The sequence below is a fragment of the Leptodactylus fuscus genome, chromosome 2, assembly GCF_031893055.1.
Source record: "Leptodactylus fuscus isolate aLepFus1 chromosome 2, aLepFus1.hap2, whole genome shotgun sequence".
Lineage (NCBI taxonomy): Eukaryota > Metazoa > Chordata > Amphibia > Anura > Leptodactylidae > Leptodactylus > Leptodactylus fuscus.
In genome coordinates this window covers 188,729,325-188,750,767 of record NC_134266.1, presented here as the reverse complement: position 1 = coordinate 188,750,767, position 21,443 = coordinate 188,729,325, and the positions used below count along the sequence as shown (strand labels likewise).

Here is a 21,443-nt window from a genome sequence, read left to right as displayed (position 1 = left end):
AGACAGAATATCGACTGGTGAGCTTGTGCCTACAGTATACAGAGCATTTAATGTGAACACACATAGGTGCTGTGACATCAGGCAGAGGGGTAGATTTGGGGGGATGTCAGACTACTGTGCTTCATACTCCCCATACACAAAGCAGGTAAGCCAAGTATTGAACACTGTAGAAAATAAATGTCAGGTACATATGACCCCACACACTGACTTATATATCATTTTTAATTCCACAAATGGACATGTGCTATGTACTGTAAAGTAACAAGTACTGAGTCACTTATCCGTTTTTTGTTGCATTGTATACAGCAGGCATGTCAAACATGCGGCCCGCGGGCCGCATGCGGCCCTTTACAGGCATATCTGCGGCCCGCACAAAAGTCTCAAACTTTTGAGACAAAGTTTGAGACTTTTGTGTGGGCCGCAGAGGTGCAATACTCTCGTGGCTACTCGCTGCTGTGTAGACGTGATGTGACGTGATGACGTCACATCGCGTCTAACTCTTCAGGCGGAAGCCGCGCGGGTTGAGCCGGCAGCATCCTCCTGTGTCGGCTCATTCATTTGAGCCGACAGCGGAGGGGAAAGCCGCGACCGCGATGGTGGTGGCAGGCGGGTTTTGACCAGAGAGAGACGCGGCTTGTCGCGTCTCTCTCGGTGTCAAAACCCGTGCGGGCAGTTCACGTGTGAACTAGCCCGAGAGAGAGAGAGAAAGTTTAATGTGTGTACGCGTAGAGGTGGAACGTGAAACTGGGGGCAGATGAAGGAGGGGACAGCATGACACTGGGGGCAGAGATGGAGAGGACGGCACTGAGGGCAGAGATGGAGAGGACGGCACTGGGGGCAGAGATGGGGGACATGAATCTGGGGGCAGAGATGGGAGGGACATGAATCTGGGGGCAGAGATGGGGGGACATGAATCTGGGGGCAGAGATGGGAGGGACATGAATCTGGGGGCAGAGATATGGGGGACATGAATCTGGGGGCAGAGATGGGAGGGACATGAATCTGGGGGCAGAGATATGGGGGACATGAATCTGGGGGCAGAGATGAGAGGGACATGAATCTGGGGGCAGAGATGGGAGGACATGAATCTGGGGGCAGAGATGGGAGGACATGAATCTGGGGGTAGAGATGGAGGGACATGAATCTGGGGGCAGAGATGGAGGGACATGAATCTGGGGGCAGAGATATGGGGGACATGAATCTGGGGGCAGAGATGGAGGGACATGAATCTGGGGGCAGAGATGGGAGGACATGAGTCTGGGGGCAGAGATGGGGGGACATGAATCTGGGGGCAGAGATGGGGGACATGAATCTGGGGGCAGAGATGGCGAGGACATGAATCTGGGGGCAGAGATGGGGGACATGAATATGGGGGGCAGAGATGGGGGGATATGAATCTGGGGCAGAGATGGGGGACATGAATTTGGGGGGCAGAGATGGGGGGATATGAATCTGGGGGGGCAGAGACGGGGGGATATGAATCTGGGGGGCAGAGACGGGGGGACATGAGTCTGGGGGCAGAGATGGAGGGGACATGAATCTGGGGGGCAGAGATGGGAGGGACATGAGTCTGGGGGCAGAGGTGGAGGGGACATGAATCTGGGGGCAGATGAAGGGTGTATATGTAAAGAGATAATTTTCTTTTATGAAACTAACAAAATCTTCTCACAGAACAAGGCTGACTGATCACTTATAATCTAAAAAAGATTGAAAAAAATGATAGCAAATAAATGTTTAGTTTTTAATTGCTGTATTTTTGTTAAATATATTAGTTGCTGTTACATATTACTACTTCATATCTTGTTTTCATGACTGCTGTTAAAATACGTGTGTGACATTAGCTGCTGTGTGCGGCCCTCGCAACAACCTCTTGTTACTCATGTGGCCCTCGGGGTACCCTGAGTTTGACATGCCTGGTATACAGGAAATGAAGTCCTCCATTCAAAGCAAACATATGGGGCACCTAGAGAACCCATTTCTCCTGAGAACTTTACTCCTTCCCATTTATCATGTGTATGCCTTCATTCTATAGGCTTTCCCCTAAACAGTAAATAATAATCACTTGTATGTAGAGACTTCCATAGCACAAACCTTATGGAGCGTCTTTAGGTAACCATAGTACATACAGTAAACTAATACCCGATAAAACCTTCAGCTTGACATCGTCCAGACAAGCATTTGTTCCTATTTTGGCAGTTAATGAATACCTATTATTCTTTACCATCGGAAGGTATAAATGAAATGCTAGTTTGTTTCCATAGTTACAGTAAATTGTAGTTCCTGCCACAATGGTTTTGATTTGTTTTTGGAAGTAAATGATTTTATCATTGTTCATGGACATCATGTATACATTATGTGACTAGTATTCCATGTACACGATTTGTAAAGAACACAATAGTACATTTTGAATATACAAGGTAAACTAAGCTGCTTCTGTGTCCTGGCAGTGACTTACTCGGGCTGGTGACGTACCTGGACTGGGTTATGATTGTAGTCACCATATGCTCCTGCATCTCCATGATGTTTGAGTCCCCATTCAGAAGGGTAATGCACACCCCAACTTTACAGGTACAATTATACAGGTTTCTCCACTCTCTGAATTCATTTACCGTTGTTCAATTTGCTGATCTTTGTGTGCTTGTGTTTTAGATTGCGGAGTATGTTTTTGTGATATTCATGAGCATTGAACTAAACCTGAAGATTATGGCAGATGGCTTATTTTTCACTCCCACAGCTGTTATAAGGGACTTTGGAGGTGTTATGGACATATTCATTTATCTGGTGAGTAAGCAGGTTTTATCCTATGCAAATGTTTCTAGCAATCTATTACCTTATGTGCTTCAAAAGGGAGGCAGTATCCAGTACCGCTTGTATAGCAATAATATATATATATATATATATATATATATATATATATATATATATATATATATATACACACACACAGTATACATTGTAAACCTAAATGGGGACAGGAACTGATGTAGTGGTGATGTGTTCTATAGAGCACCAGTATTTAAGCAACAGAAAGAAAAAAAAATACTGTATATACAGAGCAGTGGTTCTGTCAACAAGAGGTTTAATAAACAGTACATCAGGGTCCTGCATGGATATCATAGGATTCCACAGCGAAATATAGTAAGGGCCCCCCACTATTTCTTTATAAAGTCACAGAATTCACACTCACACATCACTCAGGTGCTTTATTAATTTGGTGCTTATTCTAAACACCATGGGACTGGAATATAGTGTGCCAGTCATAATGAACAGTCACGTTGGAGGTAAATGTTCTGAAATTTTTAAAAGGTTTCTTAATAATTTTGGAGCATCTTAAGTGGTCTGTGCACAGGAAATTGAAATGTACATTGGCTAGGGATTGTCGGATATTTCAGCCATTATTTGCACCAGTAATTATATTGGGGTGTAAAGCCCTTCAGCCTTTCTGCCCACATTTAAGAAAAGTGGCAAGTGTGACGCAAACAGGGCAAAAGTCGCCATTTTATGGACATACACCAACAAGTGCTGCTTTTGCCATGCATTGGACAAATTAGCTCCCATATTTTAATTTATTTATACCAGACAAGTGATATAAATACATTGATAAATATTCCCAATACAGCTCTGAGTGATAAAACTTTCTACCTGTGCCCATCAATAGGGGGAGCTCCGTGCATAGTAATTAATACAGCTACCATTGAACACACAGAAAGCTCTCCTCCCCCTAGTGGTAGCTCCAGGAAAATGCAGTCAATTAGTAATGGGGTGCAGAAGATCAGTGCCAGCCCCATATCATCTGAATTCTCTGCCTGTATGGTAGTTATACCACTGCATAGCATATCAGGAAATGTAGAATACTAGTCTCCAACATTGAACATTGAGGAGTAGGTCAGCATTGATTTTCTGACAAATGCTCAAAAACACCCACTGTTAGTTTATTGCATTAGACAAAATATTAGCTTGTTTTAGCAGTTGTCACTTCTGACAACCAGGTACAACATGAAATTATTTTGTTCACCATTTATAAGGTCATAAAACAAGAATAAAGGCTCTGACTCACGTGTATCCGTCATATACTAAGTGCATACAGCCAAGTCCTCACAATACATACTTGAACTGTGCTTATCGTCCTATATCGTATTATTTTTGTGACATTTGAATGTAGTGCTAATAGTACATCTATAAATGGTTTTCAGGTCAGTCTGATCTTCTTATGCTGGATGCCTCACAATGTTCCAGCTAAATCTGGAACTCAGCTTTTAATGGTATTACGTTGCTTGAGACCTCTTCGTATATTCAAGCTTGTCCCTCAAATGAGAAAAGTTGTGCGTGAACTTTTTAGCGGCTTCAAGGAAATATTTCTGGTATGTACAAAGCTTTTATAGCGGTATTGTTTTATTCAGAAAATTGAAGCATAAATATACTGAGCTAAAACTTGTGTAACGGCAGAGAACAAGATGTCTTGGTTTTTCTTTGAGTCCTGCCTCCCATATGGCACACTGAATGGTGGTTGTTGTTTTTGTTAACTTTTTATCTCATTCTCCCCTTTAACCACTTTAAACCTTGGTAAAAAGTGGCAACTGAAAATTCAGAAATCTGCAACTTTTCTAATGATATAAATGTGCCATAACTATCTCATTGGATCTATCGATTTTTACAGACATACTATATAAATCATAGTCCTTATAAAGGGAATGTGTCACCAGAAAATTATCTTTTTTTCTAAATCAGGTTTGTATGTTAAACATATTTTTTAAGAATGTTCAATGGATTTATTTTGAATTTTCTATATTATTTGGTCACAAAGCCCAATAATAGACTGACTCCTTCCAATTTTGTAGGGGGTTTCTTTGCAGCAGTTGCCTCATTTACTTCGCAGACAGAATTACAATTGAGGAGGGCAACATGGTGGCTCAGTGGTTAGAACTGCAGCCTTGCAGCACTGGAGTCCTGGGTTCGAATCCCGCCAGGAACAACATCTGCAAGGAGTTTGTATGTTCTACCTGTGTTTTGGGTAAGTTCACACGGGGATTTTTGGATCGGATCCTGAGGCGAAGGCCACCTCAGGTTCCGGTCCTAAAGCCGGGTATCCGCGCACTCCTCTCCAGATTAGGCCCAATGAATGACGAAACAGCCTGAAGAATGAGTACTTCGCTTCTTTTTCCAGGAAAAAGCTCCTGAGCAGCTCCCATTGATTTCAATGGGAGCTGTCTTTTTGGTCAGGATTTTTAAGGTGAATATGGCCTCAAAATCCTGACCAAAAACTCAGTGTGAACTTACCCCTTGTGTGGATTTCCTCCCATTCTACAAAGACATACTGAAAGGAAAAAGCAATGAAACCACATAGACTCTAATGCGGTCCGTGTGTTTTCCGCATAGTGTCTGCACAAGTCATGCGGAGAGGAAAGTACTTCATGAACTACTTTTCTCTCCACATGTTATAGTTTATGGGGTTCGTGTGTTTTCATCAGCTCACCGCTTGTCATTGCGTTCGGTATTCTGTTCGGGGGGTGATCCTTAAGCAGACTCCCCAAATGGAATGCCAAACGCAGATGTGAGCCAGGCCTAAGCTACAAAACTATCTTATAGCCTTCAGTGATTCAGCTCCAGTTTATTGCTACCTATTGCCCTGCTGCAAAGTATATCGCTAAAAGCTGTTAACAGAGCAGTAGAGAAGATCAGGCAAGATAGCAGACCCCATAACCATGTGCAGAAAATAGAGAGAAAAAAATCTATCATCAGAAATGAAAATCAAATTAGAAAAAGTGATATATTTGATTTGATATCTTGTTTGAATTAATACAAAAAATTCTGTGATACATTCTGTTTCTGCAGTGTACACTGTGACCCCTTCATTATGCTGATTGTCAGGGGTCCCTATGGTATATACCTCTACAACTCTAACACTGATAGTCTATCTGAAGAAGAAACAATCAATTTTTAAGTTTCAAAGAGCTTGTTCAAAATATTTTCTGACTTGTGCTTTAAGTAACTTATGTTCTTAATGTCTGTGTACTTTCAGGTATCCATTCTTCTGTTGACGTTGATGCTAGTGTTCGCCAGCTTTGGTGTCCAGCTATTTGCGGGAAAGCTTGCCAAATGTAACGATCCAACTATTGAGACCCGAGTAAGTTATTTATTTATTTTTCTATCTTATATAGTGCCATTATATTCCACAGCGCTTTACGGATATTACCCAAGTAGGGCTAATAACCTAAATACCTGGAGGAAAGCCACGCAAACACGGGCTGAACATACAAACTCCATTGTTTGCCATACAAACTCCTAATGGATTTGCCATTAGGGAAAAAAATCCACAGTGAAATGCTGCGATTTTAAATTGCAGCATGTCAATACATGGGGCCATAGCATTAACTTAAGTTTTAGAAAGGTTATACTAAATCTACATTTTGCTGCAAGGCTATTTCTGGCTCAGGAGAAGCATGAATGAATCAATTATTATAAATAACATTACATAGGAACAATTGTTCCAAAACGATATGTAAAAACAAAATCATCCCGTGTTGAATGCAATCTCTCACACGCTCAATAACAACAGCTGTTTCGGTACGCCTGAAAAATTGGGAATTATTTTGTCCATGTGAGAACTACCTATGAATGTAAATAAAGGTACTCTGAAGAAATATTTATGAATATATTCAGTAAACATATGATCATCTATAATGTATGAATAACTATGTTTATTAACATACTCAATACTGGTGTAACTGTAGGGGTCCCAGCTGTGACTTGGCTTACAAGCCAGTGGGCCCCCAGGTCATCCACAACACACTATGGCTGATTAAATGTTTTTTAACACCTATCTGATTTCTTTTGATGGTTGGGAATCTGTGCATCGAAAATGTATTTTTATTGTACGTATTATTAATGTATGTATTGCCCTCTAGTGCTCTGGAGTGAGAAAATATGTAATACACAGCCTTCCACTGTCAAAAAGCAGAAAATGTCAAAAGTAGCAGTTTATCAGCAACATAAGTCAGAGGGATTCTGAGTCCCCAAATGCTAGTGTGAACCAACCGTAAGGCCGGGTTCACTTATACGCTCCCATTGTTTTCAATGGGAGCTGATACCGTACACGCGGCGCTATTTTGCGGCCATGATTTTGCGGCGGCCGCAAAATAGCGCCGCGTATACGGTACTATACGGTACTATACGGTACTATACGGCCCGCAAAAGCTCCCGCGGCGTCTACGTGCCACATTACGTGCCAAAATACATCGTGTGAACCCGGCCTTACTGTGTGTGGTGCAATGTCAGGAAATGTGAATGATAGATAGTTTTTGTATGCAGATATGTTGTGAACATGCCCTCATGGGGGTCTGGGCCTTGAATGAAAGGAAATACCATATGTTGCTAAAATATATGGTTGATTGTCGTGAAAAGTTGTATAGGGGGGCACAAACAGTTGCACCAGGACCCATGTCAATACTTTACTTGTTGGTAACAGCAATTACTTTTATCAACATGTGCGGGAGTCATCTTGCTTGTCTGCCTGTGTCTAAATCTGTACAAACTGTAATATAACATTATCAGATCATTATTGCCATATCAGCCTAGTGATGTAAAATTAAAATAGTGCACACTATATATGACTTAGGTTTTGTTTTTTTCAGGAAAAGTGCCATGGAATATTTAGAATCAATGTCAGTGTGTCTAAAAATCTCAATCTGAAGTTAAAACCAGGAGAAAAGAAGCCAGGATTTTGGGTTCCACGAGTTTGGTAAGCAACCTAGCAATTTTAGTTTTGTTCAATTGGAGAAAGAGAAATAGTTTTAGCAGTAAATTATTCTCTACTCTCCTGTTTGCATCACACACAGTGGATAATCTATCCCAGCTTTAAAGGGAGTCTATTAGCTGTTAGCAGAATAAAAACGATACCTTTCTTATGTTTCAGAGCTCCAGGGATGCATAGAACACTTTATTTACTCAAATGAGGATCTTGAAGCACAAGGGAGTTTTCTTCTATTACTGAGCACTGCTGCATCATCACTAAACACGCCCATCCTGCATTCAGCTCCTCCCTCTGGGAAGTGGGAGGATCAACTGACACTGGGAGGGATCAAATCACACTGCCCAAGGGGACAAGCTGAATGCAGGATGGGAAATAATATAAATAATAAAAATGGAAATAATATAGATAGCACTATAACCTTAGTGTCATATGAAGGAATAGAACCCTGTTTTATACGACACCAAAAGCAAGTTTGTACATTTGAAAATGTCTGAGATATATCTGTTTGAAGTGACCATCCTCTACCCTCGCTTTCTGTACATCTTACACAGCCCCAGTATTTCTGTACACAGTAACATTCAGGGAGAGGCAGGAACAGCTCTCAATAAAAAAGCAAGGAAAAAGTGAAAATGCAGGATTTCACAGAAAGCAGCCATCTGTTAATAAAGTATATTAGAAAATGTATTAATGACACAAATACTGTCTGAAAATCAAAAATTTTCCAGAAGTTTAGTTACGCTTTAAGCATTGCGTTTTAGAGGAAAAATCATGGCCAGAGTTCTGTGCCAGGCTCAAACAGAACTATCCTCTGGACATCTCTTGTCAGCTCACTATCAATGACAGATCTCTCCCTATAGATAAATAGAAAGAGATCTGTCATTAAAAGTTAACATAGCATTACCCGAGCCATGCATATTATATAAACCCCCAGCCCTAAAACCCCGCTTTCCCAATACACATGCATGTTCAACTGAGAGTGCTTGTGTCTTAAATGGGAAAAGAGGAATAAGTCTTGCCATCTAGCAAGGTTTATCTCTCCTCATGGTGGGACATGTTGAAATCCAACTGCCTGATCCTTATTTCCCTTCACATCTGTAGTCAAGTGATATACCAGGACAACCCCATGCACAGGAAATCATTGTTCCTGCCAAAATCACCAGATTCATCCAACAATAATTTCATGCATATGGCATACTGTGAGTGTTCAGGGCAGGGTTAGCTTGGGGAAAGCTTCTCTTTAATTGCTGTAAATAGCTCCATATTTCAGGTTAAGCTTAAAGGTTACTTCTATTCAACCAATTCACTGTCTAACATAGAAAGTCATGCTATTTCATTTGTGATTTTGGCTCTAATAATGTTTTATATCCTACTCAAATTGTAATTACTATACTGTACATGACTAGTAATTCTTAAAATTCACAGGGCAAATCCTCGAAACTTCAATTTTGACAATGTCGGAAATGCTATGCTGGCTTTGTTTGAGGTGCTTTCTTTAAAAGGCTGGGTAGAAGTCCGAGATGTTATTATTCATCGTGTTGGACCAGTAAGTTCATAGAATCTGTATAGTGCTAAACATTATATATACTGTATAGTAACATATCATATATATTAATATACTCCAACCTACTTCTCTTTGCAGATACATGGAATATACATTCACGTGTTTGTGTTTCTTGGCTGCATGATAGGTCTTACGCTTTTTGTTGGTGTGGTCATTGCGAATTTCAATGAAAACAAGGTATCATTTCATTGTCTTAAATATGTAATTCAACTGCATTACAAAAAAAGTTTACAAGAATGAAAAACTACCATAACAATTTTGATCAGTTTTTCTTATCTTTAAAAGTTCAGAATTATTATAGTTAATATATAATAATTCTACTTTAAAGGGATTCTACAATTAAAACCTCTTTTTTTTGTGGATAAGACGTCGGAATAGCCTTTAGAAAGGCTATTTGTCTCTTACCTTTAGATGTGATCTCCACCGCATCGTTCCTTAGAAATGCCGGTTTTTACCGGTATGCAAATTAGTTCTCTCGCAGCGACGGAGGCGGGCCCTAGCACTGAAAATGCGATGGGGGCGTCCCCACTGCAGCTCGAGAGTACGATCCTGCGATGCTTCTATCTTCGGCTGGATCCTGCTCTTCTCTGCCGTCTTCCTCCTGCGTCACCTCAGACGCCTGCGCAGTTGGCTCTGCCAGTGAGACACCAGCAGAGCCAAGTGCAAATGCCGGCTGGCGGCCATTTTTGGGAGGCCGCTCCTGCATTGAACTACAAGAGAATGCAAAAAGAACATGTGTAAGTTCAGACACTGATGTTAGATGACAGGTTTTGGCTCACAATCTCTCCTCTAATTAATCCTATAAGTGTTTACTGGAGTTGAGATTGCAAATAAAAACTTACAAAAAAAACCTAGGATTATGAATGTGTTAAGGCTATAATCATGTAGTGTATGAAAAACATTGTTATCCTTTAAAGCTGAATGTTAGATATAGTTGCTTATGCTTGAAACTGGTATAATGTTATATGATAAGATGGCGCCTGCATCTAGGTGGGGTGCAAGAAAAACAAATGCTTGGCTTGCTGCCAGAAGACAGCTCCCCAAGGTTACCACGCAGTAGCTGGATATATATGGAACCGCTTAACCTTTTTCTGTTTGATTGAAATGTACTATACCAATCAGTGATGAATATGAAAACTTATGTTGTTGTTATCACTCTTCCTTTCTCTGCTACTATTTAACCCCCGTGGTCTTAAATAAAAGTGCATCAGTATTTCCTTCTTGGTTGAGAGAGGAACTAATACCAACATAGAGTGGTGTGACTTCTTCACCGCCTGGCACTCAGCCTAATTAATTAGGACGACGAAAGTTACCCAGGATTATTGGTCAATCATAAACACGGCTTTGACCTTATCAAATGTACATATACCCATTATCGTTCATCATATACACATAGCTATTCTCCATTTAGATTTCATATTTACCTATCTATCCATTATTCTCCTTACACTACTATAGACAACCTCTCACTTACAACTCACTTGCTCATTCCGCTTTTCAATCGATTTATTAAACAAACTTATTTATTTGTTTCCATTCTAGATCATATTTTACTTTCATTGTTTTCATTTTTTTCACACATTTTTGCAGAGGTAATTTTATATACACTGTTACGATATTGAGGGTTTTTTTTTTACCAGTATTGTGGCAGATATACATATTGCTCATACCCATAGATGTATAGCCCTAAGATGTCCTGGTCTGACACCACGCACCCTGGACCAAGGTGCAGCCGAAGTATTGTGTGGTGTCAAGACCAGGACACCTTGGCACTATACATCAATGGGTATGTGCAATATTTGACTCATGCAGCATTTGGTAGTGATGGACATATGCATTTACTGTCTTGTGCAATATTTACTACCTATGCAGGATGGATCCTACATATATTGTAAACTACTATTTACCATAGAAGTATAAGTTATTATCTTGGGCAGCTACATTTTTATGAATTTAGCAGGTGTATTCATTATTCATTTACTTTCATTACTTATACATATTTTGTAATCGTTTAATAATTTTTCTGGAAATATATCCACCCCTCTGTGTTTATGTATGAATAAATGCTTCTTAGTCTCACTTACTTTGTCATCCCCCCTCCTTTGAGTGTTGTCTCCCCAAACAGAAATATTGTGTCTTACAATGTTGGATGTATTAATTGTCTCACCCTATGAATTTATGGCTTTTTTTTGTTTATTACTAAATTAAGAATGTATTTTATGTGTTTGTGTTTTATTCCATTTTGTCGGTTTTGTAATCCATAAATAATAGAATTCTCCTGGCTTTGGTGTTCTCTTTCTTTTTATATCTGGCTTATATGACTGTCATATATCTCTAATCCCAGGGAACTGCTCTACTAACTGTTGATCAAAGGAGATGGGAAGACCTTAAAAGCAGATTGAAGATAGCTCAACCACTCCATCTCCCTCCTCGTCCAGGTATTCATTCGTCTAATAGTGTGCGGCTCATTTGTTTTGCATGCTGTCCATCCTCTTATTTTTGTCAAAGCAACTTATAAAACACAGAAAGAAAGGTAAACACAATTAGCAGGAAATCAATGGGAAATGTCTGACTTGTGGTATTGCTACTACTGTGCTGGCAATTTCTATATATTATTCTTTGCCTAATAGAGCTGCAGTTCACATTATGTTCTATGAACAGAGCTGGTTGCTACACTAGTTTTGTCTTCCATAATGTTTAGAGAAGGATCTGAATGAATTGGTTGGGGGTATACTTTTGGGTAATATGTATGTGTCAGCTTGAAGAGAGGCAAAGAGCATGCTAATAAGTAGTTTGAGAGGCGTGAAAGAGAGCACATTGACTGGCTACCTCCCATGGCTCTACAAGTACGACTGCTGTTTAACACTTGCAGTTGCTCATTTTTATAATATGTGCAGAATAATCCTAGTAATTGATGGTAATTTAAATTCACAATATTCTGGTGGAAAGCTTACAGTTCTTTGAAAGCTTTAACAAAAAACGGTCAAATTTGATTACATTGACTAATGCACGCTCCATAATGTACTTGTAGGCTAATTATCATACGGGTGCCTGGCAAGCACTGTATTCTTACATATTACATTACAAAATTCAATGAATAGCTAAATTCCATGGTGTGTTCTAGGCAGGAGATGGTTACTTTATAGACTTAAAGTGTAGATACACTTTACTAGAGATGAAGATGAAATGTGAATATTTTCATAAGATATTACATTTCCGTAATAATTTTGATGAGCAACTGATGTATTTCATATAAAGCATGTCCATATGACTGTTCTAGAAATTAAACTTAAAGTGTAAATACCGTTCCTATTGTTTTTCTAGATCAGTAATCAGTATTTATGAAGTATGATTGACAAAGCTCCCATGTGCCATTTAAACCAGAACAATGCTTTGCTGGTGGGAGCTTTCTAGAGATGGAGTAGTCTTAAAATGGAGTCTGTCACCAGTACAGTCCCTACTGATACCTGGGGATCATGTGAATAAACAATTTTTTTCTGCTTTCTGATTGGTGCCTTCATTGCTGAGATATTAGCTTTTCCCTGATATGGCAATGAGCAGTTTGGAGTCATTAAAAAATACAACTGTCCTGTAAAAAAAAAAATAGGCCTGTTGATGAAAAAAATAAAGAAAAGTTATGGCTCCAAGTGGATGAGAAAATGAAAATGGAAGAAAACAAAAAAAATGGCAGGAAGGGGTTAAATTATGCCTCCAATTATAAAACATAAAAACTGAACAGAATAGGACCTGTTCTATATGATGCAGTACGGACTCACGGCTCGTATGGTCATATGCATGTGCCCATAGCAGGGGTGAACCTAGGGTTTCTGCTGCCTGAGACGGACGTCAGAAAGCCCCCTTCCCCCGGAGGAGGGGGTGGAGCGGAGCAGAGGGAGCGGGGCCGAGCAGAGTGAGCGTTGTTAGCAGGCAGAGAGCAGGCAGGGAGAGGACCTGCTGTCTGCCTGAGCGTGAGGGGAGGCCGCTGGAGCAGCGCTGCGTCCACAGGGCCGCCCCAATCCACCACTCAGTGACGGTGACGCTAAGCCAGTCCAGGACAGCTTCTCCTGGACTGGCTTAGGTCAGCAAAAATGCCGCCCTCCCCCAGGGCCCCAGCATAGCGTTGCCTGAAGCGGTCGCTTCAGGTCGCCTCATGGTAATGAATGGGTCAGTGTGCTATCTGTGAAAAACACGAATAGCACACAGATCTCACCCATGGTCATCAGCAAGGAACCTACAATATAAAGGTTTTGTTGATTTCCTAGTCATCACTGTAACTATAGGGACATGTTTGTTTGTTTTTTGTCTGTATTTATACTGTAAATGTATTGGTAAAATACATTCACCTGTCTTATTTCATTGGCATTAATTTCTTAGATAATGATGGCTTCAGAGCACGTATGTATGACATAACACAACATCCATTTTTCAAGAGGACTATAGCAGTACTTGTCCTAGCACAGTCTGTTCTGCTGTCTGTAAAGGTATGTTATATTGGAAGTCGTGGTCTTCTCCTAAGATGCTCTCATGCAAACAAAGACATGATTGTGTGATGTAACTGAACTGTAAGGATGTAATACAAATAAGACCTCTTTCGTGAAAAAGGGAATTTGCTCCTAGCAAGACCTACTATTCATACTGACAAGGGAAAGGAACAGGAACAGTTTATAAGGAAAGCAAAAAGAACAATATAGATTCCAGCTGCTTCTACTCTCAGAAACAAGACATTGGGGTCCGAGATATTTAAAATGTACCTCCAAGAATATTAGTTTTCCAATATGTGCCAGATAATGGGGCTGCTTTGTTCAATACAAATTGACCCAGAGTTAGTATTAGTTAGTGTAAACTTAGACTGAAAGTCTAGAAGTCGGAAAATGTCCCAGATTTATCACAGTGACTGATGCAGGATGATAAATCTGCTGCAACTTTACACTGTTTAAGTTTCTATCACCTATTAGTTGGCTTACTTTGAGCTCAGATATATCAAAATGTTGGCGCAATTTGGGCACATTTTATCACATTTAAAGGGGTTGTCCAGAATATCTTTCCCCGTAGTCTGTTCTGGCCCCAGGCCATAAATACATGAAAAGTGGAGGGCCAACAAATGTCCCCTGTACCAATCAGTAGTTCGGGGATGCTTCAGACACCTGTAGTATACATGACACAGGGCTGGAACCTGTACTGTATCTGGTGACTATACAGGAAACAGAACTACAGTATATTCTTCCAGCCCCATGTTTTGTATAGTTCAAGAGTCGGAAGTGGTCCTGCAGCCCTCCACCAATCATATATTTATGCTGTAAGTATTACTGGTTAGGTCCTGTGTCTTCCAGCGACATAAGAAGATGTTTTTGTGATCTGACTTCTTTTCTTTACAGACCTGTGGCAATCACTATAGTGGACTGCCATATTATATTACATAAGTTGGTTATGGTTATTTTCCTCCACATTTTACTTGCTCAGTTTTTCTTTACAGATTATTTAATGATGTGTTTTGAAGATATAATTCCATATTCTTTATAATCTTTATGTATTAAATGTTTGTAGTTCTGAACAGAATGAAACATGATTTTCTTTTATTTACCAGTGGGATAAGGCTGATCCAGTGACTGTGCCTCTTGCAACAATGTCTGTAGTTTTCACCTTCATTTTTGTTTTGGAGGTAATGTACTTTGTCTTTGTGTAGATAGTAACAGCCTAGAATTACATATACAGGTGTATTTTCTGTGCAGTGGCTGAAAATTTGTGCAGATTTTTCAGAAATGGCTACCAGTATTTTGTTATAAAATTATTTAAAGTGTCACCATCTTTTGCCCAGAGGCGGACGTGTCATTTTTGGAACCCCAAGCAAAATTTTGTCTGGAGGTCAAACTAATCAAAATTTTAGGCCCTGCCCCCTCTTTGCCAACACCATCCCCCACTTCCCCTGGAGGCCAAAAGAGAAGCAGGTCTGGACAGGAGCAGGGATGGGTGGATTAAATATCATCAGCAATCTGATGGAATATTACAGTAGGAAGCAGCCGATTAAAAAAAAAAAATTATGCCATAGGGCAACCTAAGCAATTCTGTTGGTTGCATTATGGACCAATCCTCACCTGCCTGTTTCAACCATACTGTCTCTTGTAATTATGCTTTGAAAGATGATGGCTCTTTATTAATAAATAATGTTAGTATTATGTTTTATAATATATTTTTGTCATGTAAATTACATTTTGTGCCCTGCTGATTTTTTTCCATTGTCAGTTGAAGTTTTGGCAAGATGCCTCTCTTTTTTATTAATGAACTGATTTCTGTTGTAAAGGTAACAATGAAGATAACAGCCATGTCACCAGCTGGATTTTGGCAAAGTCGAAGGAATCGCTATGACTTGCTGGTGACGTCTCTTGGAGTTATTTGGGTTATACTTCATTTTGCCTTACTAGTAAGATGCCTTTTCTTTTTTTAGCTTTCATGTCTTTACTATAGTGTTCCTAGGAACATCTAGAATGAGTCTCTTTGACTCCACAACTCTAATTCTAGCTGTACTATAGAAAAGTGTCTGTATCTTTTGTTCACTTCAGTATACTTTTTGGTATTCAGTCGTAGATCTTTCATACATTTCAGAATTAAAGGGGTTCACCACCATGGAATTATATTTTGCTATTTTGGGTCCAAATGATGAGACTCCCTAAGGAGGAGACCATCCTAAGGAAGAAACTTTAATCGAAAAATGAAATATAATGGCAGGAAACCTGCCCTGATATATTCCTGCTTCTAATTCCACCTGGCCCTGCCTTCAGCTCTACTTTTTACACTAATAATACCAATATAGGCAAAAAATCTCTCACATCTTACTTAGGAAGGTGCAGATATAAAGTATATCAGGGCAGGTACCCTGAGATTTTTTTAAATTTGGGGCCAATTCCTGGAGAACCCCTTTATGGGCTGCAGCTCCTCCACGTTTTCTTTGCACAGTGGTTGGACAGGAGCATCTTTGTGTGAGGAACAAGCTTACTAGACATAGGCTTTTAGTCCCAGAGAATGAAACCCTGCTATAGTTTGTGATGTCCCGTGACATGACAAGATGGGAACACCTCTACAGGTAAGTATCTTTGAAACAACCTCACTCTAGATAAACATAATGATTAGAGATGAGCCAATTTTTCAAAAATTCGATCCGGCAGCCTCGCCAAATTTTCTGATGCAATTTGATTAGATCCAAATTAATTCACGGCAAATTGCATTTAAAAAAACAGCAATTTCCTGACTGCAGAGAGCATATAGTGGTGTAGAACACTGTGCCTTGCAGTGGTTTTTAGTGATGTCCCACTAGGGGACCTGAATTAGTGATGCACTGATTGCTGCTTCCGCACTATAGACTGACTTGGTTCTAAGGCTATTGCTGGACACCTCCTGCTTGACCTGAAGAAGACACCCGCCCGGTGTCAAAACACCTAGCCGTATTAAGCCGTTGTTGATGTCTTTGGAGCAATAAACAGAACCGATTTATCATAACCGTTTATTTATTTCATTTTTTAAATTTATTATGGATCTTGCTGCCATTAGCGCTCTATCAATTCCCGTTTTTTCCATATGTCTTGGAAAGCTGGAAAAATATTTAGAATGGGTTGAAATTGGAGGAAAAGTGCACTTGTGTGACTTCACCATGCAGCCAAAATGACATGTAACCTGTATTCTATGTTTTGGTACAATTCCAGGACACCAAATTTATATGGTTTGTTTACATTTTAACCTCTTAACAAAAATTTAAATCTTAGCAAAAAAAAAATTTTTTCTTAAAGTTGCCATATTCAGATACTTGTAATTTTTTTATGTGCATAGGGCATCTTTTTGCAGGGACAGGTGTACTGTTTAGTTATACCATTTTGGGGAATGTTTATTGCTTTGAATCACTTTTCATTAAAATTTTTATCAGAGGCGCAAAAAAAAACAAAAAAAAATCGTGGTTTGGCACTTTTTATTTTCTTTTTGCCAATTCAGCATTCACCGTACAGGAAAAGTATTTTTATAAGATTGTAGTCCAGGCATTTTCAGACACAGGGATACCTAATATGTATGTGTTTCGCAGTAATTTTATACTTGTATATATATTGTAGAGAATACAGATTTATTTGAATTTTTTATATATTTTTTAATTTTTTACACTTTAATTATTAGACCCTTAGGGGTCTTGAACCACAAGGGGTCTGATTACTAATGGAATGCATTACAAAATATTGTAATGTATTGCAAAATACCATCACTTGTATGACAGGCTGTCATAGAAATGAAAGCCAGACAAGCCTGGGGCCCTTCAATAGGCATACGGCTTTCATAGCAAGGGAATGTTGACCTTGGATCCAATTCTGGGTTCTGATGATCCTACCTAATACAGCTACCCAGAAAATGGCCCATCGATCAGCTTTGACCAAGGCGCCAGGTGTCTTCTTGTTCCCGATCAGTATAATACAGCAGAGAAAAATCAAAAGCTCCAAACCACCATTTTTTCCCCATAAAAATTTGAATAAAAAGCAATCAAAATGTTACATATTCTCCTAGGTGATAAAATATATGCCTTATACATCCCCATACACAGAAATGTAAAAAAGTTGCGGGTGTTGGGAAATTGCAACTCCAAGAAATTATATTTTGCAAAGTTTTATATTTTTTACCCCTTCCCAACATCCGCTGTAATAGTACGGTGCATGTCGGGTGTGTAACTATAGCGACCGCCCGGAAGTCGGGTGGCTGCCATAGCCGCCGGGTGTCTACTGCTTTAAGCAGTTGACAACTGGCTTTAATGTCTCCGATTGGTCCCCGGACCGATCGGAGGCATTAACCCCTCCAGCGCCATGTTCAAAGGCGCCTGTGGCGCCATTTTCCCGGCTGCGCATGGGCGCTGCCATTTTGATGGTGATCACCAGCTCCTGGAGAATGCTCCAGGGCCGACGTCATGTTTCCATGACAGCCGGGAACCTTTACAAGGCTCCCCGGCCGGTCTGCAATCTCTATCTTTTGCAGGCTAGTCTATGCAGCCTGCAAAAGAAAGGATGATTTTTTGCAATGCATTGCAATGCATTAGCATTGTAATGCATTGCATTAGTGATCAGACCCCCTGGGGATCAAGACCCCTAGGAGGTCTAATAAATGTAAAAAAAAAATTAAAAAAAAAAGTAAAAAAAAAATATATAAAAAAAATATAAAAAGTATTAAAAATTAAAATCACCCCCCTTTCCCTAGAACAAATATAAAAGTAGTTAAAAACTGTGAAACACATACATATTAGGTATCCCCGTGTCCAAAATCGCCCGCTCTACAAATCTATAAAAATATTTTTCCTGTATGGTAAACACCGTAACAGGAAAAATAGTCAAAAGTGCCAAACCGCTGTTTTTTCACTGTTTTGATTCTGATAAAAATTTACACTCTGCCCCGCAAAAAAAGACGCCCTATGCATCCTTGTATACTGACGTATAAAAAAGTTACGGCTGTCAGAATATAACGACTTTTAGAGAAAAAAAAAAAAATTAACACAGTTTTGGATTTTTTTTTTAAGGGGTCAAAATGTAAATAAAACCATATAAATTTGGTATCCCCGGAACTGTACCAAAACACAGAATACAGGGGACATCTCATTTTGGCTGCACAGTGAACGCCGTAAAACCAAAGCCAGTAAGAAAGTCGCAGAAATGCATTTTTTCTTCAAATCCACCCCATTCTGAATTTTTTTCCAGCTTCCCAGTACATTATACAGAATAATTAATGGTAAAATTAATTAAGAAAAATTTGTCCCGCAAAAATTAAGACCTCATATGGCTCTGGGAGCGGAGAAATAAAAAAGTTATGGGGTTTAGAGGGAGGGGAGTCAAAAATGAAAAACGAAAATCAAAATATGCCATCGGAGGGAAAGGGTTAAGGGGTTTAAATGTAAAAAAAAAACTATAGAAATTTGGTATATCCGGCATCGTACCGAACCCTTAGAATACAGATGACATGTCATTTTGGATGCACAGTGAACACTGTAAAAAAAAGCCTGTAAGAAAGTTGCACGAGTGCAGTTTTTCTCCAGTTCCACTCCATTCAAAATCTAGTTCATAGTATGGAATATTAAATGGTACCATTAAAAAGCACAATTTGTCCCACAAACATTAAGCCCTCATATGACTCTGTGAATGGAAAAATAAAGTTATGGGGTGTGGAAGGTGAATAATGGAAAACAAAAATGCCTGCGGTGGGAAAGAGTTATGATAGTTATGAAGTCATACATAGTAGTGACAATACAATCTCTTGTCTGTATTTGAAGCCACTTACAAGATCTATGTTTCTTTTAAGGAAGCTATTTTGTAAATGTGAACTTTTCTTTTGCAGAATGAATATACATATATGATGGGTGCCTGTATAATCGTCTTTAGGTTTTTCTCTATTTGTGGAAAGCATGTAAGTATTGTTGTTTTTAGAAATTTGTCAGAAAACATATTACATTTTAATGGTTTTATATGTTGTGTATTCTACAGATCTAACCAGCAAAGCTCAGATAGAATCATAAACATAACAATCAAACCAAACAAATTGCTCCTGCTCTGAAGAGAACTCTTAAATAGGACCTTCCACCTCCTGGGGCACATGCAGTGTAATACACCACTAGAAAGCCGACTGCGCTGAATTCAGCTTTCCCGTTCTGTGCCCCCAGGTGAAGAGCTATCAGTGCCGGTACTGTAGCTCGTCACCGTCAGAAGGGCGTTTCTGACAGTCTATCAGGAACTTCCTTCCTCACAGTAGCGTCTATTGCACTGTACTGTGAGAGCGGTGAGGAACGCCTCCCCTCCTGATAGTACTTGTCCATAGACGAGTACTGGGGGGAGGGCCTCACCGCTCAGCGTCATTTCTAGGCAGTAAGCAACGCCCCCTCTCACAATACAAAACAATAGATGCTACCGTGAGGAGGGGCATTCCTGACCATACCATACCAGTACAAGAATGCAGTCCATGGTTCAAGTGCCAATGATCATAGAGTCACCATTCTTTTCAACTTTGTTGCATTGATAATATTATATATCACCCTTTTTCTTGCGTTACCCAGCATTTTGTTGGATAGTTATATATATACTGATACACAAGTCAAAAATGTGTAGAGATGTGTGTATATAGTGGCAGAAGGACCCAAACCAAACCATTCACTAACTTTATGTCATGGCCACTCTACACAGATTGCAATGGGGAAACAACCTTGCACATTGGCTCATCGCTGCACACATCTGTATCAGTTTTCTAGGCTCTCCTGTATGTAGGAGCTTTTGAGAGACCTTCACAGTGAGGTCCACATCTGTTTAGATAAGTGGTTCCCAAAGTCTCTGAAAAAGGGACCCACTTTTGGCTGAGATTTTTTCTTGGGACCTCCCACTACCAAATTTAGCTCCATTGGAAAAATAAGCCTCTCACAGCTGTGCACACCTGCTGCCTGTAGATACCTTGGCTCTAATGGATGTGTTCATGAGTGTAGGAGAAGGCATTCTGCACAGACTTTGCATTGATCCTCAGGGTAATGTAATTCAGTTCAGCAGAGGTTCCATTATTAAGGAGCTCCATGTGCACTACAATTCATAGAGATTTTAATAGAGGAAGATGACTAGCAAAGACCAATAAAGAATTTCAAATTTTATTGGATCTGTTCATATTTACACTGTCTATTAAGTGATCCTACAATTGACCGCCCACCCACAACTGAAGTAGATCTAGAGCATACTGCTCCGGCTGTAACCCATGAGTCTGCAGCTTCACCCCTAAGACCTAATTCAACGGCCCAATGACTGACATTAAGCCAGCACAGGCAAAGATACGGCATGTTAGACAGCATTTACATGGAGCAATTATCGTGACATGGGGAGATGCCAACAAACAAGTATGTCTGCCTCTATGTACAGTAAGCCTTTGGTTGGTGGGCTGGTAAAAACTTGACATCGGCACCATCAGCTAAATATAGAAGATTTCTCAACATGCCTAGAAAACATAAATTATTTTTATCCACAAAAAGAGCCTTTCCCTTGTAATTTATGTTTGTACGTGGCATTGTCATTTTATTTTTCTGTATTTCTTAGACTAAATCTCACTTCAAAGCCATGTTTTATCTTTATAAGTGCGGAGATTTCCTTGCTATAG

General features: G+C 39.8%; 1 protein-coding gene across 2 annotated transcripts in view; it reads left to right on the top strand.

Annotated features, from left to right (window-relative positions):
* The window catches only part of NALCN (sodium leak channel, non-selective), a 356,507-nt gene that overhangs the window by 312,906 nt on the left and 22,158 nt on the right, over window positions 1–21,443 (top strand). For both annotated transcript variants that reach the window (XM_075265321.1, XM_075265319.1), the window contains 12 exons: window positions 2,448–2,568; window positions 2,650–2,781; window positions 4,194–4,361; window positions 6,020–6,124; window positions 7,632–7,738; window positions 9,173–9,293; window positions 9,390–9,488; window positions 11,656–11,749; window positions 13,686–13,792; window positions 14,896–14,970; window positions 15,610–15,729; window positions 19,656–19,724. In XM_075265321.1, coding sequence (XP_075121422.1) covers window positions 2,448–2,568; window positions 2,650–2,781; window positions 4,194–4,361; window positions 6,020–6,124; window positions 7,632–7,738; window positions 9,173–9,293; window positions 9,390–9,488; window positions 11,656–11,749; window positions 13,686–13,792; window positions 14,896–14,970; window positions 15,610–15,729; window positions 19,656–19,724 — 1,318 coding nt within the window. The remainder of the gene's footprint in view (window positions 1–2,447; window positions 2,569–2,649; window positions 2,782–4,193; window positions 4,362–6,019; window positions 6,125–7,631; window positions 7,739–9,172; window positions 9,294–9,389; window positions 9,489–11,655; window positions 11,750–13,685; window positions 13,793–14,895; window positions 14,971–15,609; window positions 15,730–19,655; window positions 19,725–21,443) is intronic.